The following is a 23555-nucleotide window of genomic DNA, read 5'->3' as shown; positions in this document are numbered from 1 at the left end:
GGGAGGGCCTTGCGCATGTTTTAATGGCACCAGAAAGAATCCGATGGAAGATTTAACAGGAGAAAAGCAAGATGGCTGCTAGCTTGAGGTTCCTAGGAAAACAGCCAAGGACACCTAGGGCCTCCTGAGCCAGGAACCAGAAGCCGAAGTCCAGTCCCAGACCAACCAGGGATGTCTGGAGGACGATCCAGGGACAGGTCCTATAGGCGTACTGTTACAGGTGGACTCGTGCACCTGAAGATATGTAAGTCCTAACCCTGTACCAGTGCATATGGCATTATTTGGAAATAGGGTCTTTGCAGATATACCTGAGTTAAGATGAGGTCATAAAGAATGAGAGTAGGTCCTAATCCAGTACAGCCGGCCGGTGTCCTTACAGGAGAAAAGATGGCGGCCAGAAAGAGGCAAAAATGCAGCAATGCCTGGGACTACCAGAAGCTGCAGGAAACAAGGTGGGATCCTGCCCTCGAGGTTTCCAGGTGTGGGTCTGCCTTAAGAAGGACTTCTAGCCTCCAAAACAGTTAGAGAATAAATTGCCATTGTGTGAAGTCATCCACTCTGTGATATTGTTACAGCAGCCCTGGGAAAGGAAAAGATACATACATGCAGGGAAAGTGGAAAGGGAAGAGCTGCTCTATTCCTCATGGCAAGATTAACCTCCAACATCAGGATCCAAGCACCTTGGCAGCATCAAGAGGACCACCAGTCCAGAGTCTACAATAGTTGAGAAAATTCTACAACAGTATCACTGGGCTCTGGATAAGTGGAGACGCAGGCCAGCCTCCCACACCACAGAAATAGGGACTGATTAATTTGAATCTCTTCTAATTAAGGTGTCACATAATACCTGAGAAGTTTAAAAAAAAAAAAAAAAGAAGAAGGGGAGAGTCCCCCATTGCTGCCAAAATGTGCCAGGGCCTCCTGAGAGGGCCAAGGGAGGAACCAAACTGACTTAAGGGAGCAAGACTCCCCTAAAAGGCAACCTAGCACTTCCCCCACCCCCACCCCTATCTCCAACACCAGGGCCACATTTGCATCAAAGCCACATCTGAAACTCAGCTCTTTACATCCACCCGCATCTACATGGCTATTAATATTCACCCCATCCAAACCACACCTGCAGGCCATCAATCAGAAACTGGGGGGACCAGGGGAGCTTAACACAAAAGAGCAAGACCTTCACACCTGTACAGAGGAGCAGGCCAAAAGGGAAAACAAGAAATCATGGGAAGAATGCTAGCACTCGCTGGCCATGAAGCAGCATATTTGAGGTCATCTTCATAACCAAGTGGCTTGGACACGACAGGCCCTCATTTTACAAAGTGAGAAACTGAGGCTCAGAGGTAGGTTAAGTGGCCATGTGAGGATCAGGCCCCCAGTAGACGAAATGTGTTCCCCAAAACAATGAGAACTTCAGGAAGACCAGTGTGGGTCCAACAAAACTACATTGGAATCCTGGCTCCCATTCCTGTGAAAGGGATATAACTGCACCCACCTCACACGCCCATTTTTTTTTTAAGATTTTTATTTATTTATTTGACAGTCAGATCACAAGTAGGCAGAGAGGCAGGCAGAGAGAGAGGAGGAAGCAGGCTCCCTCCTGAGCAAAGAGCCCAATGCAGCTAGATCCCAGGACCCTGGGATCATGACCTGAGCCGAAGGCAGAGGGTTTAACCCACTGAGCCACCCAGGTGCCCCCTCACATGCCCATTTTAAAGAAAAGGTGAAAATCATGTGAGGCACTGAGCACAGTAACAGATACAAACTTTTTTTTAAGATTTTATTTTTAAGTATTCTCTACACCTAGCATGGGGCTCAAACTCACAAATCCCGAGACCAAAAGACACACTCCACTGACTGAGCCCAGCCAGGCACCCCTTAAACTAAGCCTTTTAAAAATCAAATCATCCTCATTATAATTACAGGTCCTTTGAACAGCCAGCATATTTAGGCCCAAATCATATACATGACCAGGTTCTCAGGAACTCTTCAAGGAAGTAGATGGAAACGTCCACCAAGGAGTTGAATACATGCAGTTTCTAGAGATATCAATTCCCCATAACAGCCCTCATCCTATCTACCCAACAGTGGCCTGGTGAGACAGGCAGTCCCACCTCATTTTAAAGTGGGAGGGACACCTGGGTGGCTCAGGTCATGATCTAGGAGTTCCAGAATCAAACCCCAGGTCAGGCTCCCTGCTCAGCACGGAGTCTGCTTCTCCCTCTCCATCTGCCCCTCCTCCCGCTCCATCTCTCTCACTATCTCAAATAAATAAAATCCTTAAAAAAATATAAAGTAGGAGAGTGTTTGATTCAAATTATATCTAAATATACTTAACATTTATTCCCCTCTTATCTAAATAATTGTATCCATTAATTCATATTCTAATCAAATTCAAATGCATGTCATCTTCCAATATGAAACACCTGGATGTAGCTCTCAGAAAAACTAAGAAAACTGCCAAAGAAAAATACTTGACTTTTAGATTTGCATGATTATAAAGGAGGAAAAGTAATGCGTCCAGCAGTCTAGCCCACCCAGAACCGTGTTTAAGGAAGCCTCAAAAGACAGTTTTCTCTTCAGAGCCCCCATTGCTCAGGTAAGTCAGTCCGACACCATTCCTGCACTGCATTCACATCTCAGGTAAACTCTTCCTGTAAATCATATTTTTCACTTAGTACTGGAAACTGCCTCTTGCTGTGCTAGGCAACTTGAGGGCAGAGAACCTAAACACAAGCCACGGTTCCTGTTCTCTGAAGTTAACTGTCCAGTGAAGCAACTCACTCCTACCCTCTAACCTGACTTCTTTTGTTTATTCCTCTGTCTCACATCTAATCACACCATTGACCCCACGTTAGGCACACACCTGGAAGAAGGGGCGTTGTGCAATTTCTACCAAAGGAACTGCTAATTCATAAAAAGGAAAACGTATTGTGTGAGACAGATAAAATGGGTGTAGGAAAAATCCAGTGAAACTGTAGATCACCTTTCCTGCCTTGAAGAGACTGGGAGTTTCCCTTTTGTGTTGGTAATGGTGGCAATTTTGTTCCTTTGTTTTGGGTCAATTACTGGGAAACAAGCTACAACTTTGAGCCAAGAAAACAAATGTCCACCTCTGCAAGTGTTGTCTGAAAGCTAACCTCTGCTAACATCTCTCAGACTCTACCCTTTTTATTTTCAGGAGGCTTGCTCATCCCCACCTCTTCCAAGGAGCTTAGCCAACCATCCGAGCAATTGTGGTGATTAAGCACCACCAAAGCTGCCTGGGAAGAGGTAAAAACAGGTACAAAAGGCAAGACCTTAAAGCATGGGACACACAGTATAAACTAAAGCTCGTCCAAGACCTTCTGGCCAGTTCAGGCTAGAAGTCACAGGGTGAATGTGGAGGAGAGTCTTAGGGTTCAGTCCCCTTGGCAATCAAGTCATTCTAGATAGCCATCCCATCACTGAAGACAGCACTAAAGTGTGTTACATGGAGGTCCTCGAGCATCAGGACCTAGCATCCTGGCTGTCCCAGTTGGGTGTCTGAGAAATCGGAGCATTTTCCACAGTCCTCTCATTGCCTTGGACCAATTTGTCACCAACTGCCAATTCTCCTCCAGTCCTGTTTAAAGCCCCGACTGGTCAGGCTCTTTTTACTTCAAGCCATGGTTACTACAGCCACCTCCCTCGCAGCCTCCCCGACTCTACTCTCTCCCCCACCAGATTTATTAGGCATGAGCTAGCAAGAGAAATCCGACAGCAGGACCACGTGAGCTCCTCACCACCCCCAGAGCTCAACAGGCTGGGACTCCAAGCCTGATCTTCAGAGGCACTACACCCCTCGTTTCCCCTGCGCCTCTCCACTCTTCCCACCTTCAGCTTTTTCTTATGAAAGTGCCCAACCTGTCCCCATTCACTCAGATCCTGCCCCTCACACCCTACTCTCCAGTGAAACCTCCAAGCATTTCAAACCTCTCTTTTCTGAACTCATGCAGCAGTTTTAGCCTCACTACATATAGAGAATAGTTAAAACACGGGCACAGAAGTCCAACTGCAAGTCCGTCATTATGCAGCCAAGTGACTTCAAACAAGTCAGTGCACACCCCCACCCTATGCCTCAGTCTCTTCACCTGTAAAAAAGAGATAACAGTACCCAGGTGTTTGTCAGGCTGGCATAAAACCAAACTTGCAGTGTACTCAGGATAACCAAAATAAGCAACACTGAATATCGTGACATGATGTGGCACTTTACACACCATATGGAATGTAAACATTAGTCCTCCATTTTAAAATAAATTAATACATCACCACTTTCTAAATGTTTTGTGTGTATCAGTGAAGCAGATGTTAATTTCTTGAGCAGAGCCTCAGAGTGTGGTCCACTACGGTTACTGACCCTCGAAAAGAAAGTTGCAAAAAGTACAAGAGCTTAGAAACTTTCACAGCAATTTGACATTGCCACTACATTCAAGCTGTATTTTTCTAGTAAGTCATTTTAATCTATCAGTCTGCAACAGACTGAAAATTAATTAAAGAAAAAAAAAAAAAAAAAAGAACTGGTCCCTCACTATAGCTTTTTTGAGAAGCACTGTTCTAGAGGGGACAGAAGCAGACTTCTATTTCTTTTCTACACCCCCACATCACCTAGCACAGTGGGAGGTATATATCAAGGATGAAATTAAATGAAAATATAATTTCAAAAACATTTTGATTGTTTAATAAGAACTTAAAAAGCAAATTCCATGTGAGTAGTCAAAATGTAAATAGGATCTTCAATTCATAAAGAAACTTTTTTCAAGAGGGAGCTGCTATTTAATCTAAAACTGACCAAGGAGTAGAACAGCTCTGACCCCCAAAATATTTTCCATACTGCCTATTAACACAACATTGTGTGAAACTTTAAAAAAAAAAAAAAAAAAAAAAAAGAGCAATGTCAATATTAACCTTCCTCACAGAACTCAGGAGAAAGGTAAATTATTTAGCAATGCCTTGGACATAATTTTGATAGAGACCCCATACCTTTATGTAAATCCATGTCTTAGCAAAAAATCCCAATGACACTTCAGAAAAAATACATTTTTATTAGTTCTTCACTGTTGCCAATGCCTTAAATGGTCCTAATCTCAACATCCCCATTAGATTCATCTATGAATGAAATGGCTGGAAAAGGAAAGCAGCAAATTCTACCAAATTTTAATTGACAACAAGGCAGCATTTGCATAGCTGAGCTGTTGCACACTGGATGTGGGCTGAAGGCTAAGTTTGCTCCTGCTGAGGAAAATCTTTGCACATTAAAACTGACTCTGAAAATGCCTGTAGAAAACTCAAGATAAACAGGGAGCCCCATAAAAGTCCTGCCTCCACACCTCTCTCAGAGGCAGCAATCTAGAACACTATGCATAAAGTGTCACTGTCCTGAGGATCTCAATCCCTTGGCCCCAGGGCCAAGTAGATCTTGCTCAGCGATATCCCTGGTCTCTCCAACAGTTTTAAGTTCTACTTCTCTCTCAATGCCCCCTAAAATCTACAGACATGCTTAAGCTTATAGATTCAATATACTCTCATCTTACTGAACTATTTGCAGTTCACCCGAAGATCATGTCCTATTTCCCATCTCTCTGCCTTTGCTTATACCATCTGCCCAGAAGGCCTTGTTACCTGGAAAACACCCCCATCCCTGAAGACTTTTCTAATCCCACCAAAAAACTGATGCCTCTCATTTGTTCCCAACACCCCACTGAAATGTGCAATGACTTCGCCACCTGGTGAACAGGAGTGTCAGTCCTCCAGTCAAAGTCCCTCAAGGGCAGGAAGCATGTCTTACACATCCTGGCATCCCCATGCCCCATACCAGGCTTCTAATAACCATTGGCTAATAATGACCATCTGGTTACCAGATCCTGTCAACACACATTTAACTTTTACCATATACCAGACTCTCTCCTGGCATCTAGTGATTAGTGGGGAATAAAAGGGACCTGGTCCCCGCTTCACAGAACTCATACTGGTTGGGAGAAAGAGCAGATAAATCAAACAAAAACCTCGCTGAGTGCTGAGGAGAAAGCAGCACTTCACGGGGATAAAGTGAATAAGGCAACCAAGCAGCAGGAAGCACCCATGCAAAGGTCCTAGGGAGAGAAAATGCTCAGCTAAGAGACCACCAATATAGCTGGAACCTCACCCAATGTTACCTCTCCCCTTTGGCCACATCACCCCATCCTCATCTCCCTAACAAGTGCCCTCCTCAGAGCTCCTGCTAACAGGGTCCAGGATCTACAAGTCCTGAAGAGCTCCATCCTCTGCCTGCTTCTCCATCTCTCTGCACACCCAATAGGTAATCATAGTCAGGATTTGAAATATCTATGCACATATCACCCCAAATTCACATTTCCAGCTTCCACTACTATATACTCCAACCTTGAATCCTGAGAGGCATCTCAGATCCAATACATTTAGAAAGGATCTTGTTCTCTCCGTCCCCACCTTCATCACCTTGGAAAAAAATTAAGTTCTTTTGTTCCCTACAGCATGTTGGCTTTGGGACCACCATCAATCTTCCTACCCAACTATGTGAGTCAGAGGCTCTCCAGGTCCAAGCCCTCTGTGATTCCCAAGAACTTCCCAATGACAGATCTGTGAGGCCAAATTGTCTTTGATCTTTCAATCAAAACAACATACTGTAACAGAATGAATGAAGAAGTAGATGTGAGGGGTACCTGAGTGACTCAGTGAATTAGAGCCTCTGCCTTCGGCTCAAGTCATGATCCCAAGGTCCTGGGATGGAGACCCGCATCAGGCTCTCTGCTCAGCAGGGAGCCTGCTTCCTCCTCTCTCTCTCTGCCTGCCTCTCTGCCTACTTGTGATCTCTGTCAAATAAATAAATAAAATCCCAGGGTCCTGGGATCCAGCCCTGCATCAGGCTCTCTGCTCAGCATGGAGCCGGCTTCCTCCTCCCTCTCTGCCTGCCTCTCTGCCTACTTGTGATCTCTGTCAAATAAATAAATAAATAAAATCTTTTTTAAAAAAGTAGATGTGAGAATCTAGACGTTAAAGAGATTTACAAAAATGTAAGACAATGCTACTGTTTTCACTAAATTTTGTTTCTAAAAAGTTATTGTTCATAAAAAATTTTTATTTTTTTTTTAAAGATTTTATTCTTTTATTTGTCAGAGAGAGAGCGCTCGAGCAAGGGGACCAACAAGCAGAAGGAGAAGCAGGCTCCCCACAGTGTAGAGAGCCGATGTAAGACTTGATCTCAGGATTCTGGGATGATGACCTGAATGGAAGACCGACCCTTAGCAGACTAAGCTACCCAGGCATCCAAAAAAAAACAACAAACAAACAAAAACAAAAACCAAAAAAAACACTTTAACAAAAAACTGGTTTATTACCATTAAATGGATATAAATTTCTAAAGTTTTTCAGTCTTAATTTCTAATAAAGTAAGCATTAAGATATAATTGACACAAACAAAAGCTCTACAGGATTTAATAATGTTTAAGAATGTTTAGGGGCCCTGATTAGAAAGTTTGGGAACCACTGGCCTCAGCTTAAAATGTTGGCATATTCTTGTACTCATCTCTTTCTCTCTTAGCCCACACATCCACTTTATCAATTCTGCCACCCAAATAATCTTTCTCTTAAATCCTCTCTTTCTTCCCAAGCCCTTGTTGTTCCAAAAACGGGCTCCTGAAAGATATCCACATCAAATCTCAGAACCTGTAAATGTTATCTTGTTTTGGAAAAGGGTCTTGGCAGATGTAATTCAGTTAACAATCTTGAGAGGCGATGATCCTGTAATACCCAGGTAGGCCCTAACTTCAGTAACAAGTGTCTGTATAAGGCACACCCCCCAAAAAACAAAGGTGAAGACAGAGGTGAAAATCAGACTGAGAGGGCCCCAAAGAAGCCGAGGAACACCTGGAGCAGAAAGAGGCTGGAAGCAGAAGGAGGGGGTTCTCCCCTAGATTCTCCAGAATGAGTGCAACCCTACCAACACTGCTTGTGGACTTGCTGTGAAAGAATAAGATTCCATTGTTTTAAGCCACGTGATTTGTGGAAACTCATTATGGCAGCCGCAAGAAACTAATACATCCACCCTCAGGCATGGAATGTCTGGGACCCAACCTAGGTTGACTCTTCACCTCAGTATGACCTTCAGAGTCACTGTCCCCTCACACTGCAAACATGAGTCACCTTAAATCTCACTCCTTGAACTTAACACCCTGGAATGACCTCACCAGCTCCATTATAATATCCAAATGCCTCAACTAGGCCTACAAAGGCCCCCAAAACTCGGTCCCACCTTTCTTTCCCACTCCGGCCCAGCTCCCTGCTGCATAATCCACACCATGCCTCAGGCCCAAAGCCCAGAGCACATCCCACATTCCTTCTGGCCTTTTGCACAAGCTGCTCCCTCTTCCCCAAAATTAATTTTCTTCCACATCCTCAGCCCCATCCACTCCTACACATCCTTCAAGTCCCAGACTCAAAAATCTCCTCCTCTTTCGGGTCCTGTCAGAAAAATGGGTCACTCCCTCCTGTTTCCACAGCACTTTGTACATTCCTCTCCAAGAACATCTGAAACATTGTATTCCTTATTTACAAGTCTATCACTTCCTCTAGACCAGGGTTTCTCAACCTTGGAATTACTGACATTTGAGGCCAGATAATCCTTTGGTGGGGTAGGGGGAGCGCCCTGTTCAGAGTACTGAAGAATGTCAGAAACATTCCTGGTTTCTACTTACTAGATGCCAGGGTCAGCTTGTATGTGCACATATGTGCATATACAAAGTAAAGCAAATCAAATTTCTGAAAATATTGCTAATGTCCTTAAGTGGAAGGAGGGAATCACCCCTAAATGAAAAACACTGCTCTATAGTGAAGTCTTTTGGGGGTCCAGGACCAATGCTCCTACCATTCATTTATTGTCACATTTACTCAGAAAAGAAATTTGGGGTCCTAGGTTTGGGTCAGTGCTATGCTCAAAGCCAGAGACACAGAAAAGTTTTAAAAGGAAAAAAAAAATTTAAGGGGCACCTGGATGGCTCAGTTAAGCATCTGCCCTCAGCTCAGATCATGATCCCAGGGTCCTGGGATCGAGTCCCACACTGGGCTCCCTGCTGAGTGCAGAGTTTGCTTCTCTCTCCCTCTACTGCTCTCCCTGTTTGTGTTTATGAGCGTGCATATATTCTCTGTCAAATAAATGAATTTTAAAAATAAAAATAGGGGCGAGTCAAGTCGTTGCCTTGGCGAGAGGCGGACGTGTGGCCCGCTGCGCCCACTCTTTGAGCCCGACACTCCCGCCCGCCCGCAGGATGGCCCACAAGCAGATCTACTACTCGGACAAGTACTTCGACGAGCACTACGAGTACCGGCATGTCATGTTACCCAGAGAACTTTCCAAACAAGTCCCGAAAACCCATCTGATGTCAGAAGAGGAGTGGAGGAGACTTGGCGTCCAACAGAGTCTAGGCTGGGTTCACTACATGATTCACGAGCCAGAACCACATATATCTTCTATTTCGACGACCTCTTCCAAAAGAGCAACAAAAATGAAGTCTACCTGGGGATTGTCAATTAAGTCTTTTTCAAATTTAATGTATATGTGTATATAAGGGTAATATTCAGTGAATACTTGAAAAATGTACAAATTGTTGATCCATACCTGTGCATGAGCTGTATTCTTCACAGCAACAGAGCTCAGTTAAAATGCAACGGCAAGTAGGTTACTCTACTCTAGTCGGTTTTTCTCTTTAATATAAGTGCCTGTTTGACTTAACCTGTTACTTTTGTTAAATAAAGTTTGTGTCGCATTTATCAAAAAAAATAAAAAATAAATAAAAATAGGGGCGGCTGGGTGGCTCAGTGGGTTAAAGCCTCTGCCTTCGGTTCAAGTCATGATCCCAGGGTCCTGGGATGGAGCCCCACATCAGGCTCTCTGCTCAGCAGGGAGCCTGCTTCCTCCTCTTTCTCTGCCTGCCTCTCTGCCTACTTGTAATCTCTGTCTGTCAAATAAATAAATAAAATCTTTAAAAATAAATAAATAAAAATAAAAATAAATTTAAAAATAGTTTCAGGCTCTTTCCTTATGAAGCCAAAGCTGGCAAAGGGCCTACAAGGTGTTCAACAATACTGGCTGAATGACTCAATTAGTTTGGCAAATACATACATTCATTCATATATATATATATATATATATATATATATATATAAATATACACATACACACACACACACACACATGTATGTATGTATATGTATAGTAATATTTCCCTCAAAACATGGAAAATAAAACCCAAGGGCTAAAACTCTTCTCCTCGGGGCTATAGCATTTCATAACTAAGGGGGAAGGTTCATTTATATAGAACACAACATGTAAGTATTGCTCCCTGGAAGTAGGTAACTGGTACAACTTGTCTATTTGTATCTCCCAAGAGAGCTACACATAAATAAAGGAGCATCTCAACCAAGAAAATTAAAACTAGATGGGATCGATCCCCAACACACAGAGCCCACAAAGGCCAAGGCCAGAGCTATCTGCACCAGGGGCCACAGAGCTGGAAACCTTCCACCAAAACACCGAAGACAAGAGTGCCTGACCTTCCACCATATTCTTCCCTCTGCCCAGGAGACCCCATTCAAGATTCCAGCAAGCTGAAAGATCAAATGGTGAGCTAAACAATCCCCAGCTCTCACAGAGACTCTGGGTGCCCCAAGTGCAGAGAAATTCTCACTACCAGGACGAAGAGAGAGTATTTACCAGAAGCAGTGGCTGTGTACAGAGAGGAGGCCAAGTAAAGTTGCAAGAACAAATCAGGGCACAGAAGTGCCTGGCCCAGATCTGCCTAACAAGTCACTTTAACCTCTCTGGGACTCCATTTCCTTTTGTAGTAAATGAGAACAATGCATCTTTAAGTTGCCTTATAGCTCTAGACATTCCTGGTTTCCCCCAAACCTAGTACAGAACCACAGAATCTTCCTCTCCAAACAGGTTAAGGATCTTCCTTTCTTCCCACTTCAACCCTTCCTGACAGAAATGGAAATAAAGCCATTTCCATTTCCTCTAAGCTTCTTTTTTAAAGATTTTGTTTATTTATTTTTTTGACAGAGAGAGAAGGAGAACACAAGCTGGGGGAGGGGCAGAGGAAGAGGGTGAAGTAGACTCCCCACTGAGCAGAGAGTACTCAATCCCAGGACCCTGGGATCATGACCTGAGCTGAAGGGAGGCGCTTAACTGACTGAGCCACCCAGGTACCCTTCTCTAAGCTTCTGATAGGCATTGGGCAGAATTTACTACATAACAGACAAGATAAAAGTGCTCTCTGTCTCTTGCTGTATATCCATCAAACCAGAGAATAGGAGAGTCCTGAAATGTGCATTCTCTGGAAAGGGGGCGGGGGGCACGGAGGGCTCAAGTTGTGATGACTTCAGGTGCCAATATATACATGAAAAGTACCATAACAGGGGTGCCTGTTAAATAACAATAATTATTTAAATAAATAAAACATTTTAAAAAGAAAATTACCATGAAAACATCAGAATGCTTTCAGTTACAGGAAATTGACAACTGGTCCAAAATGGCTTCAACCATGTGGACAACTACTGTTTATTTCAGGAGTCCAGGGAGAAGTGGTCCTAAGGTCGTTCAGAAGCTTAATTTCCATAAAGCCCTTCAATCCCCCCTCATGTATTAGCTTTTCATTTACAGGCTTGTTGTCTCATAGGCACAAGATAGATGCCCTAGCTCCAACTACAATATCCTCTAATTACTTTTCCAAAGATAGAAAACTAAGGAGCTATCAGGGCATTAAGAGACAGCATTCTCCCCCTGTACCTGCACTTTCTTCAGTAAGAAAAAATTCTTTAGAAGTCCTAAGGTAGATTTCCACTAAATCTCTTCAGCCAGAATGAAGTCATATGCTCACTGCTAGCCAAAAGAAAACTTAAGTAAGTGAAACTCTGTCTGGCTTTGAAAAAAATTTTTTGTGGTTAGCAGGTAGGGGAATCCCTGGGATAAGAATGATAGTCAAGTAGCCAACTAAGTGGTGCACACAACTACACCCAGCAGTGTGGTGGTAAATGTTTAACAACCAGTTTTAAAATTAAAAAAAATAAAAGAAAGAAAGAAAGAGAAGAAAAGAAAAAGAACCTACTCTATAGCATTTTGCATTTCCTTGGTGTAAATACTCCCATTATGCCACAGTTCAAGATACCAAAATGATACGAACCAGCAGACAAAATTCTCAGCATCTTAAAAATCAAAAGGTACACACCTGCTCTAGCACACTGCTGAATTTATACCTCATATTTTGTAACAATTTAAATTTACAACACTCCTTCACATTCAAAGCAAATCTAGATGATTAGGTATTCTTCCCAACTCCTAGGCAAGGAAAAGGACACAGCACCCCAAATCACACAGTGCAAGTGGCAGTGCTGGAATGCTCAGGTAACAGCCCTCACCGCAACAGCCAGGGTCAGGTGCATGCGTGTCTGTCCCTACACCCTACCAGACCCCTCTATCTGCTAATCAGCTAAGGGGTTCTAGCTTAGTTTGGAACCAACAACAACTCAACCAGAATTACCTAATAATTATTCCTAAAGCTATTCCCTCCAACGACAATAGTAGTGCACAAGTATTTTTACAGCTTTAAATAAAGAGTAGTACAAAAAGAAAACAATCAACCCTAATCCCATCCTTGAGAGGTAACAATTATTCACATGTGGTTGATAAACCCTCCAGATTATGTAGGCTATATTTTTTTAGGTAAAAACCATGCTATTTTGTAATATAGTGACATTTTCATTATGTAGATTTTCCGAAACAAAGAAATCGGAATCAAGAGGACAGTATAATGAACTTTGTCACCATCACCAGCTTCCGATATTATCTAAAGACAATTAAAAGTGCTTCCATGATCCCTTCTCTGCATGGAAGGTGTAGAAGGTAGGCACCTCCCTCTACACGCCCTTGGACTTCTTCCCTCCACGTGGCTTGCCCCACTCAGACTGAGGTCAGCTCTTCTCCAGGCTCAGAGCACACTGCTAAAGAGAATCGTGTTCATTCTTGCCGACCCCTCCAACTTCTCTACTCCCTGCCTCGTCTGTCAAGAAATGCAGTACAGGAGAACTGCAGAATACATCGCAATTCTTAGAGTTTCCACTTGCACTTACTCCATCCTATTTCTCCTTCAGTCTCACGTGTACGCACACCACCCCGTCCTTCCCCCCTTACCCCACAAGAGGCACAGGCTGAACAAAGATTCTAGGATTCTGTTTGCCCTCTCCTACGTGGTGCTCCCCCAACACAGTTTGCCTTCCAGACTTCACTCTGTGGTCCTCGAACTTCCTAAAGCATCACATTTCATCACCCCATTTGCCAGCCTAAGTGAAAAACCCAAGAGGTTAACGGACAGTGGCTATATCGAAAATTAACAGCTTTACATGAGTCCCCAAAGAGCCCAACTGAAAGCCCAGGCCCACAGTCAAACAGTAAACTCCACTGCCCTGAACAAGTCCAAAATCATCCTCACAGGACAAAGCAAGACCTGCTCCCCAAAGCCCCATTTTAGCCAAGTGCACACAGAAGGGAGCTGTGGATATTTTAAGGGCAAGGCAGGGCATTCTACTAAGCTATAAACCATGAACAGCTGAGAGAAAACAAGCCTATTCTGGGAACCATGGTTATGAGAACAGAACTTCAGGGGGGAAAGTAGCTAAACTCATCCACATTATTTTGTACCAAAAAGTACTAATACTTCAAATGGTATATTTGTCTAAAGATTTTAATACATCAAATAGTGGGAAACGGGTAGGAAATATGGGAGAGTCTGGTTTACAACATTTTCTAAAGATAACCAACACCATTGTTCTCAAACTTTACATATTTAGATCACCTGAAAAGCATGTTTAAAATGCAAATTCCTCTGGGGCACCTGTGTGGCTCAGTGGGTTAAAGCCTCTGCCTTCAGCTCAGGTCATGATCCCAGGGTCCTGGGATCGAGCCCCAGGTCGGGATCTCTGCTCCGCGGGGAACCTGCTTTCTGCCTGCCTCTCTGCCTACTTGTGATTTCTCTCTCTCTGTCAAATAAATAAAATCTTTAAAAATAAAATAAAATGCAAATTCCTCGACCTCCTTCCCAGAAATTCTGACTCAGCAAGTCTGAGGTGGGCCATTACATCTGCAGGCTTAACAAGCATCTTTGACAATTCTGCTGCAGGTGTTAGCAAACCCTTAGAAATGACAGCCACTTTTGTTTCTACTCCTTGGCCACAAAGTTTGGGTAGCAACACTTCTGCAAGCAGTAGAGAGAAGCAGGGCCTCTGACCCAGTGTGTCAGACACTGATTCTGGCCTAAGAGTCCCTTAAGACAAAAGTTAAACATACAGATGTAAATATACAGAGGTTCCTCCCAGAACACTGGTATTCAGGGAGGTCTATGATGGGCCCAGGAGCCAGCCAACTAATCTCAGGAGGAAGCTTTTCCCCTTTCCCTTCTGGTCCCCCAGGCAACTAGTCAACCTGTCCTTTCTTCCCAGGCAACTTTATCAACAAACATCCTCCTCCTCAAAGATTATAAAGAAACAATTTTCTGAAAGATTGCAAAGAATCAAATTTTCACCTCCCCTCACCCCACCTCCCCAGCTATCTCTAAAATAACCTTTTAATGTGTTTTAAGAGTTTTACAAGCTAACAAGAAAACTAACAGGCTTTGCCAAAATGAAACAAGCACTGGGGCAGTCAGATGTTATAAATACAACTGCTCATTAAGAGTTCTTTCTGCATTTTATTAATTTCTGCAAGAACTATTTACTGAGCTCCTAGTCTAATCCCAGGCACAAAGCACTCAAAACTGTGACTACCACAGACAAGCCCCCCTCATGCAGTTTACATTCTAGTGTGGAAAGCCATGGAGAAAATCAACAACCACTTCAGTGACCAGCACTGCCAAAACCTATTAGCACAAGATAATGAGCTAGCAAGAATGAGGAAAGATGGGTTACAAGGAAGGCTTCCTTGAGACAGTCTCTCTAAGAGCTAAAGAACAGGAAAACAACAAGGGCAGTCAGGGACAGGAACAGACACCAAAGAGCTGAGCCTCCTGGAAAGGGAGAGCAGTGGCCATTGGTCCTACCACACAGCCAGGAGGGGAATGAGCAACAAGTCTGCAAAGAATCAAAAAAGCCCAGAGGCCAACTCTCAAAGACAGGGTCTTACAGAAGATATACAAGGGGAAGTCCTGGGACTCTTTAACAAGGGAGGAATTATCCCAGTAGTAGTCATCCGAACAGAGCACTCTGTGTGCCAGGCATAGTTCAAATCTTGTTTTATCTTTCCAGCAATCCCAATGTGGTAGGAACAAATATGAACCCCATTCCACAAGTGAGATCTTGTGGGCAGTAAGTGATGAAGCCAGAACTCAAAGCCAGGTGGTCTGGCTACAGGTAGTGGTTGTAGAAGTGGACAAGGCCCAGATGGTAAAGCCCTGATGGCCTAGGTAAGGAATCTGTTATTCCAAGGGTAATAGAAAGCCATTAGAGAGGGACTGAGACTTCCTAACTCCCTCCCTTTGATCTGAGCCAAGAGGGCACAACTTCTGGGAAAAGCCCCGCACACCCTGGCTGAGTTGGCTGCTAAACCAAACTACTACAGATTCAGCCATCTACAGATGCCTAGACCTGCCCTACCTAGATCAGCAGAACTCTTCTAGCCTCTGCAGAACTGGATGCCTTCTTTCTAGGTCAGGGTCTTTAAAGTGGGGCCCTGGACCAGCAACCATCAGATCACCAGGCATCTTGTTAGAGATGCAAATTATGGGGCCCTGGCTCAAAACTACTGAATCTGAAAAACCATTTGTTTTTAACAAGCTCTACAGGTGATCTGGATAGGTCAAGTTTGAGAACACCTGTTCTGGGTTAATCACATGCAGACACGACCACCACTACTCCATCCACCTTCTCCAACCCCCCACCAACCCCCTTCCACTACTTTCCCAAGGTTTACTGGACTTGTCCTTGGGCAGCCTCTGAGCTCCACATCCAGCATTCCATCCCCTCTACTGGTGGGACTTTATCTAGAGTTCTTGATGCCTGGAAATCTCACATATTGGCCCAAACTATTTTTCTAGGTAATTTGACTTCCTGAAAATATTTATTATTCAGCTGTTTAGGTCTCTCTTTTTTTTTTTTTTTTTAATATTTATTTGAGGGAGAGAGAGAGTGAGAGAAAGCATAAGAGGGAGAAGCAGACTCCTCATGGAGCTGGGAGCCCGATGTAGGACTAGATCCTGGAACTCCGGGATCATGACCTGAGCCAAAGGCAGTCCCTTAACCAAATGAGCCACCCAGGCACCCCTGGGCCTCTTCTACCCCAGGGTAAAATCCTCTTCCTTCCTACTTCTAGGGTTTAACTTTCAGCCTTGTAACCTCCAAGGTTGGATGTCAAGGATAATCTCTGCCTTAACCTAGACTTTCCCCTACACCCTTCAATCACCAGATTTCCTCTTTTTATTCATTCATTCCCACTTTCATTCATACATTCCAACAAGTATTCACACCCTTAGCATCCCAGGAATGAAATACACTAGGTGGCAGGTACTTTAGTAATGCCTAAAAACAGCACTCATCCCTGCTCTCACAAAACGGACACTTTAGTGGGGGATGGTGGCATGCAAATAAATACAAAATTACAAATTATATGGTTATACTAGAAAGGCCTCTGAGAAGGTCATTGGGCTGAGACTGACAGATGAAGAGACAGGCCCTGACAGCACCTGGGTGTTGAATCCATGCCAGACTCTAGTCAGTCTAAACGCTTTACATGTACCACTCATTTGATGTTCCAATAGCCCAATAGAACTACAAGAGGGAAGGGGAGAATAAAGAATATGTAAACAGGAGAGCCAAGTTTCAAACCCAGGCAGACCCGGCTCCGGAGCTACCGCCTCACCACAGGTTAAGGTGAGAAGAGTGGGGTGAAATGGTGGGGGTAGGGGTGGATAGGCAAGCAAGTGTCCAGGCAGACAGATCCGCATGTATACAAGCCCACAGGCAGAGAAAAGTCAGGCTGAAGGAGAAAGGAAGTCAAGCATATTAGTGAAACTGGGAAGCAGTGGATGGATTAGAAATATATGTGGGAACTAGACAAGATATCCTGAAACATGTATTATGGAGTATAAGCGGAAATCAACAGGTGCCTGGGTGGCTCAGTTGTTAAGCACCTGCCTCCAGCTCAGGTCATGATCCCAGGGTCCTGGGATCCAGCCCTAAATCAGGCTCCCTGCTCTGCGGGGAGCCTGCTTCTCCCTCTCCCACTCCCCCTGCTTGTCTCCCCTCTCTGTCAAATAAATAAATAAAATCTTGAGAAAAAAAAAAAAAGAAGGGGCAATAAATCAAGGTGACTCTCAGTTTTCTGATTCCTTTTCAAGGCTTGAGGACAGTCAGAAAATAAAGTATTATAACACAATATATTTAAAAAAAAAAAAAAAAGTCCTGTGGAGTGCTGATGTACAGGTAAGCTCTCAAAAGAATATAGTCAATCGGTCAAGCAGGTTAAAGCTTCCAACTCACCCCACCTTCCCCTCCTTCTCCACAGGGGATCTTCATTCATGGGTTCCAGCCCATCTTCCAGGAGCTGTTTTCCAGAACACCACTTGCACTGGTTAACAATAATAAGAGTCACACCTATAGTAATAAGAATAGCTTCCACCAGGATAAGGGTTTTTCCTCACACAAATGCAATGCATTTCAAATAAGGGTTCTCAAAATTTTCTGAATAGAACAACTATACTAATTTACAAATGAGAAGTTATGCAAGTTGCCCAAGGCCACACAACTGCAAAGAGGCTGAACCAGAATCCAAATCCAGGTCTGCCTAATTTTGAAGCCCATACTTCCTCCATTAAATCAGCATTTCCCCTTATGTGGGATAAAGATCTCTAGTGGAACTGCAAGTTTTAAATGCTCATGTAAACTTCTTTAATATTTATTTATTTATTAGACAGACAGAGATCACAAGTAGGCAGAGAGTAGAAGGGAAGCAGCTCCCTGCCAAGCAGAGAGCCCAACTCGGGCCTGGATCCCAAGACCCTGGGATCATGACCTGAACTGAAGGCAGAGGTTTTAACCCACTGAGCCACCCAGGCGCTCCACAGGTAAACTTTTTAAAGTTTTAATAGTTATAGTCTGGTTTTATTACGTGTAACCCTATGTGCGTGTAATATCAGCTAGATAAAAATTTAATACATACATAGGCACAACGGGATTCAAACTTTTGCATTACTTATTTATATGTGAATCATGACTTCATGTGTAATGCTGCCTAGGAAACAAAGTTTCTTAAAAGTTAAAGAAAACGTGAGAATAAAAGTACAGGTGATCCAGGGATAGGGGAGAACTCTTGGAGCAGTTCATAAATAACTGAAGCTGGTGAAACACTTCTCACCACACCACCACCCAAGCACAGCCAAACACCTGTTCCATATTGTACTCAAATTTGGCTACAGTCACACATAACTCTGACTCTGCTCCAGAGGATGAAATACTGGCTGCCTTGGGGGAAAGGGCATAATAGCAGAACAACACGATTTAGCATAAGTCCTTCTTAACACAGTATTGGTTTGGACATAAATACTGGTTCCGTGGTCCAAATCCTCTGCTTCTTTATCCCATTTTGATTAAGTCAGGTAAAGCTTTCTTGGGCCTCAGTTTCCCTTTATTAAAAGGAAGTTACATAAAATGGGCTCTAAGGTTACTTCAGTTTTAGCATTCCATAAAATGTTGCAAAATCCTAAAATCCAAAATTATTTTTTCCAATCAGAGAGGCCCCAATCCTCAATGAGCACTGACCTGAGGAATAAACACTAAATAAGCCCACATGGCATCTCAGACAAGCATCCCGTAACTAGGGAGATGCTTTTAATTACACTTCCTTCTGGAAAATGTGGCAAGACCGTAAAAGATGAGAAAGATGAGCCAATCAGCATCCTTGTCCCCACCAAAAGTTTTAAAAATTCCTGACACTAATTTTTAAGTTACTAGCTTTGTTACAGTTGGTCTTTAGTGTCTGCTATTTCTAGTCCTTAACAATTCACTTTCATCTGGGTGGGATTAGCCCAGAGAGAAATAGGTAGATAAGAAATCTGCAAGATCTCCTCAATCCATCCTCATGTTTTTGTTTTTTTAAAGATTTTATTTATTTATTTGACAGACAGAGATCACAAGCAGGCAGAGAGGCAGGCAGAGAGAGAGGAGGAAGCAGGCTGTCCGCGGAGCAGACAGCCCGATGTGGGGCTCGATCCCAGGACACCGGGATCATGACCTGAGCCGAAGGCAGAGAGGCCTTAACCCACTGAGCCACCCAGGCGCCCCTCAATCCATCCTCATGTTAAGCCTCAACTGGGAACCACCTGTAAAACCAGCTTCGATCTGAATTACTCCACGGATGCTCAAACATGTTTATGTGCTTAAGCCTCTAAAAGGAATTGCCACTCCTAAATTTTTAGAAACATTAACAGAAGTTTAACCAAAACTATTACTGAAATAGATACCTTTATCAAAAAGAAAGTCTTAAGGACCCCTCCTGCCTTCTTTACAAAACCCTTTCTGTGATATCGCTAGGCCTCCAAACTTTTAATAGAGGGTTTTTAGATCCCCATAAAGAAGTTGTGCAATGCGCTCACTTAGCTTTTTTGCTGAAGAAAAGAGAGAATGGGTGGGCTGCAGCTGGCAAACTCAGAAAGCACAGCTGGGTAGCAGGTGATCTCAAAAAAAAAAAAAAAAAAAGAAAGAAAGGCAAATCCCTGGACAAATTGTGTAGCCAAGGGTGATCATTATAACTGGAGAGTTGTTACATAATTACTTCTTAACTACTGACAAAAACATAAATGGCTATAAAATGCTATGGTTACTCTAGACATTGAAGCTAGTGTACCTAAGGCAAGAGTCAAGCTTTCTCCAATTTCATTCAAAGAAATAAGCAATCTCGGGACTTACTACCCTTCCAAGGTAACCCGTCTGCTTTTCCATATACAAAACAGCCTCCAGCAATTAAACCAATCGCCTCTAGGGACGAAAATCGGGCTCCCCTTAATATTGATTTTTTTTTTTTTTAAGAGAAAAGGGGATACAGAAAGAAGTACGTTCAAAGAGCTAAATATTTGTTCACCTCGATAAAAAACGACTTCCACTCCAAACTGGAAAATTTTAAAAGAAAAGGTCTCCCCCTCACCCCGCCCCCCCCCGTCCCTGCTCAGCTGGCGCAAAACGTAAGACCTGTGTCGGATGCACTGCATTCCAGCATTTTTCAAAAAGTTTACGAGGATTTACCGAAGCAGCGGGGAAAAAAATAAAGCCAGCAGAAGCAGGGGAGAGCGAGCAAGAGGGTTTCGGCAAAGAGGCACCCGGTGAAGCACCCGGCGGCGCCGTGCAAGGCCCGGTATCGGGGAAAGCGACCCGGCACCCAGAGAGCGAGCACCCCAGTGGAGCGCAGAGACTGACAGCCGCTGGGTCTCCGCCGCCGGGGGGTCCCCTAGCCCCCCAGCCCGGTCACCGCTGCCTGGCCCCCTCCCCCCCCCCCCCCGCAGCGCCGGCGATGCCCGCTGGGCCAACTTGGCCCCGGGTCAGCGCTGCGGAGCGCGGCCCCAGTTGCCGGGGAGGCCGCCGGAGCCCTTACCTCCTTCTGCTTGGGGTCCTGCGGGTAGACGTCGGGCGGCCCGAGCCGGGGGCGTTTCAGCGGTCTCTGCTCATAGCTGAGAAGCCCGAAGGCGGCCATGATCTCTCATGTTAACCGGCGAAATGAATGAGAGTTGGAGCTGGAGCAGCCGCCTCTGAGCACCAGGGAGCAGCACTTTGCAGACAGACTCCCTCTCTCCCCCTCCTCGCTCGCTCACTGTGGCGCTGCAGGCAGGAATAAAGCAGGTTGGATGCTGCCGCTGCCCGGCACGCAGACACGCACTGATGGGGGCAGTCTTCGTCGGGCACCCAGCTGCGCTTCGGCCCCGGGACGCACCGCTCGGGTGGCGACGGCGGAGGAGCTGGAGGTCCGCCTGGGTCTCCCGCGGCGCCAGCCTCCCGGTTCCCCCCAACCACCACCACCAGCCGTGTCCCCAGGGGGAGGAGCAGCTGATGGGAACGTGTGACTTTTTTCACCAATGGACCCAAACCCACCCCAACCGGACAGAGGGTGGGGGGTGGGGGAGGGGTAGTGGGGGGGAAAAAAAAACTTTTCTTGGCGCCTAGGCGGGTGACTCAAGTGCTCACCCAAGGTGAGGGTGGCCCTCCAGCCCCGGCAAAAGACTGCGGAGAAGCCCGCCCCCGCCCCTCTTCCACGGCAGGGATCCTTCCCGCGCCGCCAACGCGCCCCGCAGACCCCGCCACCTGGGCGCGGACCCGGCCGGGGCGGAGGGAGAGAGGCCTGGAGGGGTGGGGAAGGTAGGGATGCGGACTGGGAGAAGCGGCCGGTGTCTCCTAGACGCCTGCCGGGCTCCGGTGGCGCATCCAAGGCTCTGGTCCCCTCGGCGGCTCCGGGCAGGCGCTGAGGCGCGCTGCTGGCGGTCGCGGCGGCTGGAGGGGGCCGTGCTCACGGTGGCGCGGGGCCGATTTAACCCTTTGCTGCCCCTCCAGGGGCTAAGGAAAAGGGGGAGATGGGCTGGCTGCGAGCGCCGACGGGCGCAGCCGGCCCGCGGACGTCTCGGACTCCTCCAGCCCGCCACCTCCCCCCGGCCGCAGCTCCTCCTCCCCCCCCCCCCAACAGTTTACCTGTTGGTCCCGGGCTAGTGGGTAGGGGCCGGCGGCGGCGGCGGCACTCGGGCGGCCACAGCCTCCATGATTCGGGCTGGGATGAGGGGGTGGGGGGGATTGGATTGGATTTTATTTGTGAGGTATCAGTCTCGTCCAGGCGAGCTCCGGGGACACCGCGAAGTTTGCCACTGTCTGGGGGCGGCGGGCGACGCCGGCTCGCCGCCGCCGGCGTTCTCGCCCCCACGGCCCGCGAGCGCGAGCTTCCGAGTTGGCGGACGGCGGCGCGACGGCCGCACTGAGCATGCCCAGCTCGGCGGCCGGACCGCGGAGGAGTTGGCTGCGAGCGCGCTCCGATCCGCCTCTCCGGGTTTTCGCAGCCGCAGAGCGCGCAGCCCGCGGGCCCCGGCGCCGGGGTTGGTCCCGGCTAGAAACTGGGCTAGGGAGGGGGCGCCCGCTGGACCCCTCTCCCGGCCGCGGGCCGCGCTGTCCGCCTCGACCTCTCTTCGGGGTCGCTGTCCCCGTGGCCTGGGCCGGAAACCTCACCTGCGCCGGGCGTGTGGAGGGAGGGAGGCGATCCTCCAGGGGAGACCTTGGTCATCCAACCCGCCCGTGCTCCCCGCTCGCTTCGGGGCGTGGGCACCGAGATGCTGGGCCACCTGCCGCGAGCACTGCGAGACCGGAGCCGCGGGGGCGGGCCTGGCCTGTCCGGAGGGACCCGGCGGGAGGCGCGCCCGGGAGGATGTGCCGGCACTTGTCCAAGAATGATGGCTGCCATTTATGGAGCCCTCCCTCGGTGCCAGGATCTTGACAGTTTAAAGGTCTCCGATCTTAAAAAATAAATAAATAAACCTTACACGTTTTGCCGTACCCTTTTTATAGATGGAGAAATTGAGTCGGCTCAGTGAGGCCCGGTGACTTGTTCAAAGCCACAAAGCTACATCAGCCTGATCCCAAGTTTCGGTCCTATTTTCCACGATTTGGGGTTGGAAGGACTGGGTTCCCCAACTGCCCTTACCTGCTTGTGTCACGTCCCCCACACCCTGAGGAATTTCCAGACTCCAGGTTCCATCTTCTATAAAATGGTATAAGCTTGATCTTACCCAAAAGCCTTTATACCGTACTCAGCATATAGTAGGTGCTCAGATGTTGCCCAAAATCTAAGTACTTACTTCAGCTGACTTGAAGCAAAAGGGAAGGAAGAAAAAGTAGATAAGGGGATGGAATGTGGTAGAGGCCAGTTTCTCACTCTTGACCCTGATCTGTAAGCCCTTCTCAAAACAACCTAAGGCCAAGTCAGACCTATAGTTTTTAGTTTCTTTACTCAGTGGGAGCACCTAGTTTTAGAGAACTGTTACCCTCCACCAGAAGGCATTTCCTGACCACTTTCTGCACCCTGCCCCAAGGGTTTTTCTTCCTAATACCTTGAGTGTAACTTGAAAGCTGAACTTGCCCTTGTGATAAAGGCATCTGCCAAATCTAACTCTCTCTCTTGAAAAAAAGGACAGTTATCTAACTTTATTAGGAAAATTATCAAAGATAACAAAATGCAGGAGGTATGGTATAATGAATTCCCAAGTACTCATCTCCCAGCTGTGGTGATTATCAGTTTCACCATTCTTTCATCTCCCCCACCCAACACATTGACAGGCACTGGAGAGGACTCCGTTACATGTTGTTGCAACTTAGGCATACGGCCTGCAACACTACAGGGTGGTCACCCAATGGTTGGGTGGGTAGATATGTGGGTCCATAGATCACTGGGGGTACCTTGTGCTGACATTCAAGTCTGATAGGAGATGTAACCTCAGTTCCTCCTAGGCAAGAGTCTCTAA

General features: G+C 46.1%; 1 protein-coding gene and 1 pseudogene across 16 annotated transcripts in view; one reads left to right on the top strand and one right to left on the bottom strand.

The window, feature by feature from the left end:
* The window catches only part of MED12L (mediator complex subunit 12L), a 322213-nt gene extending 299820 nt beyond the window's left edge, over positions 1–22393 (bottom strand). For 8 of the 15 annotated variants that reach the window (XM_082708329.1, XM_082708338.1, XM_082708337.1 and 5 more), the window contains exons 1-2: positions 21742–22049; positions 20657–20880 (exon numbers count right to left, since the gene is read on the bottom strand). In XM_082708329.1, the coding sequence (XP_082564455.1) occupies positions 20657–20755 (99 nt within the window). In that variant the 5' untranslated portion in view covers positions 20756–20880; positions 21742–22049. Of the gene's footprint in view, positions 1–20656; positions 20881–21741; positions 22050–22266 lie in introns of those variants that run through there. The other 7 variants (XM_082708336.1, XM_082708339.1, XM_082708342.1 and 4 more) reach the window with 5 other exon arrangements.
* On the top strand, positions 9291–9701 carry LOC309843961 (cyclin-dependent kinases regulatory subunit 2-like; annotated as a pseudogene). Its single transcript has one exon. The product of its transcript is annotated as a cyclin-dependent kinases regulatory subunit 2-like (transcript).
* Positions 22394–23555: the final 1162 nt, after the last annotated feature.

This window comes from Mustela nivalis (genome assembly GCF_964662115.1).
Source record: "Mustela nivalis genome assembly, chromosome: 1".
NCBI classification, from domain to species: domain Eukaryota; kingdom Metazoa; phylum Chordata; class Mammalia; order Carnivora; family Mustelidae; genus Mustela; species Mustela nivalis.
This window is presented reverse-complemented; position numbering and strand designations above follow the sequence as displayed.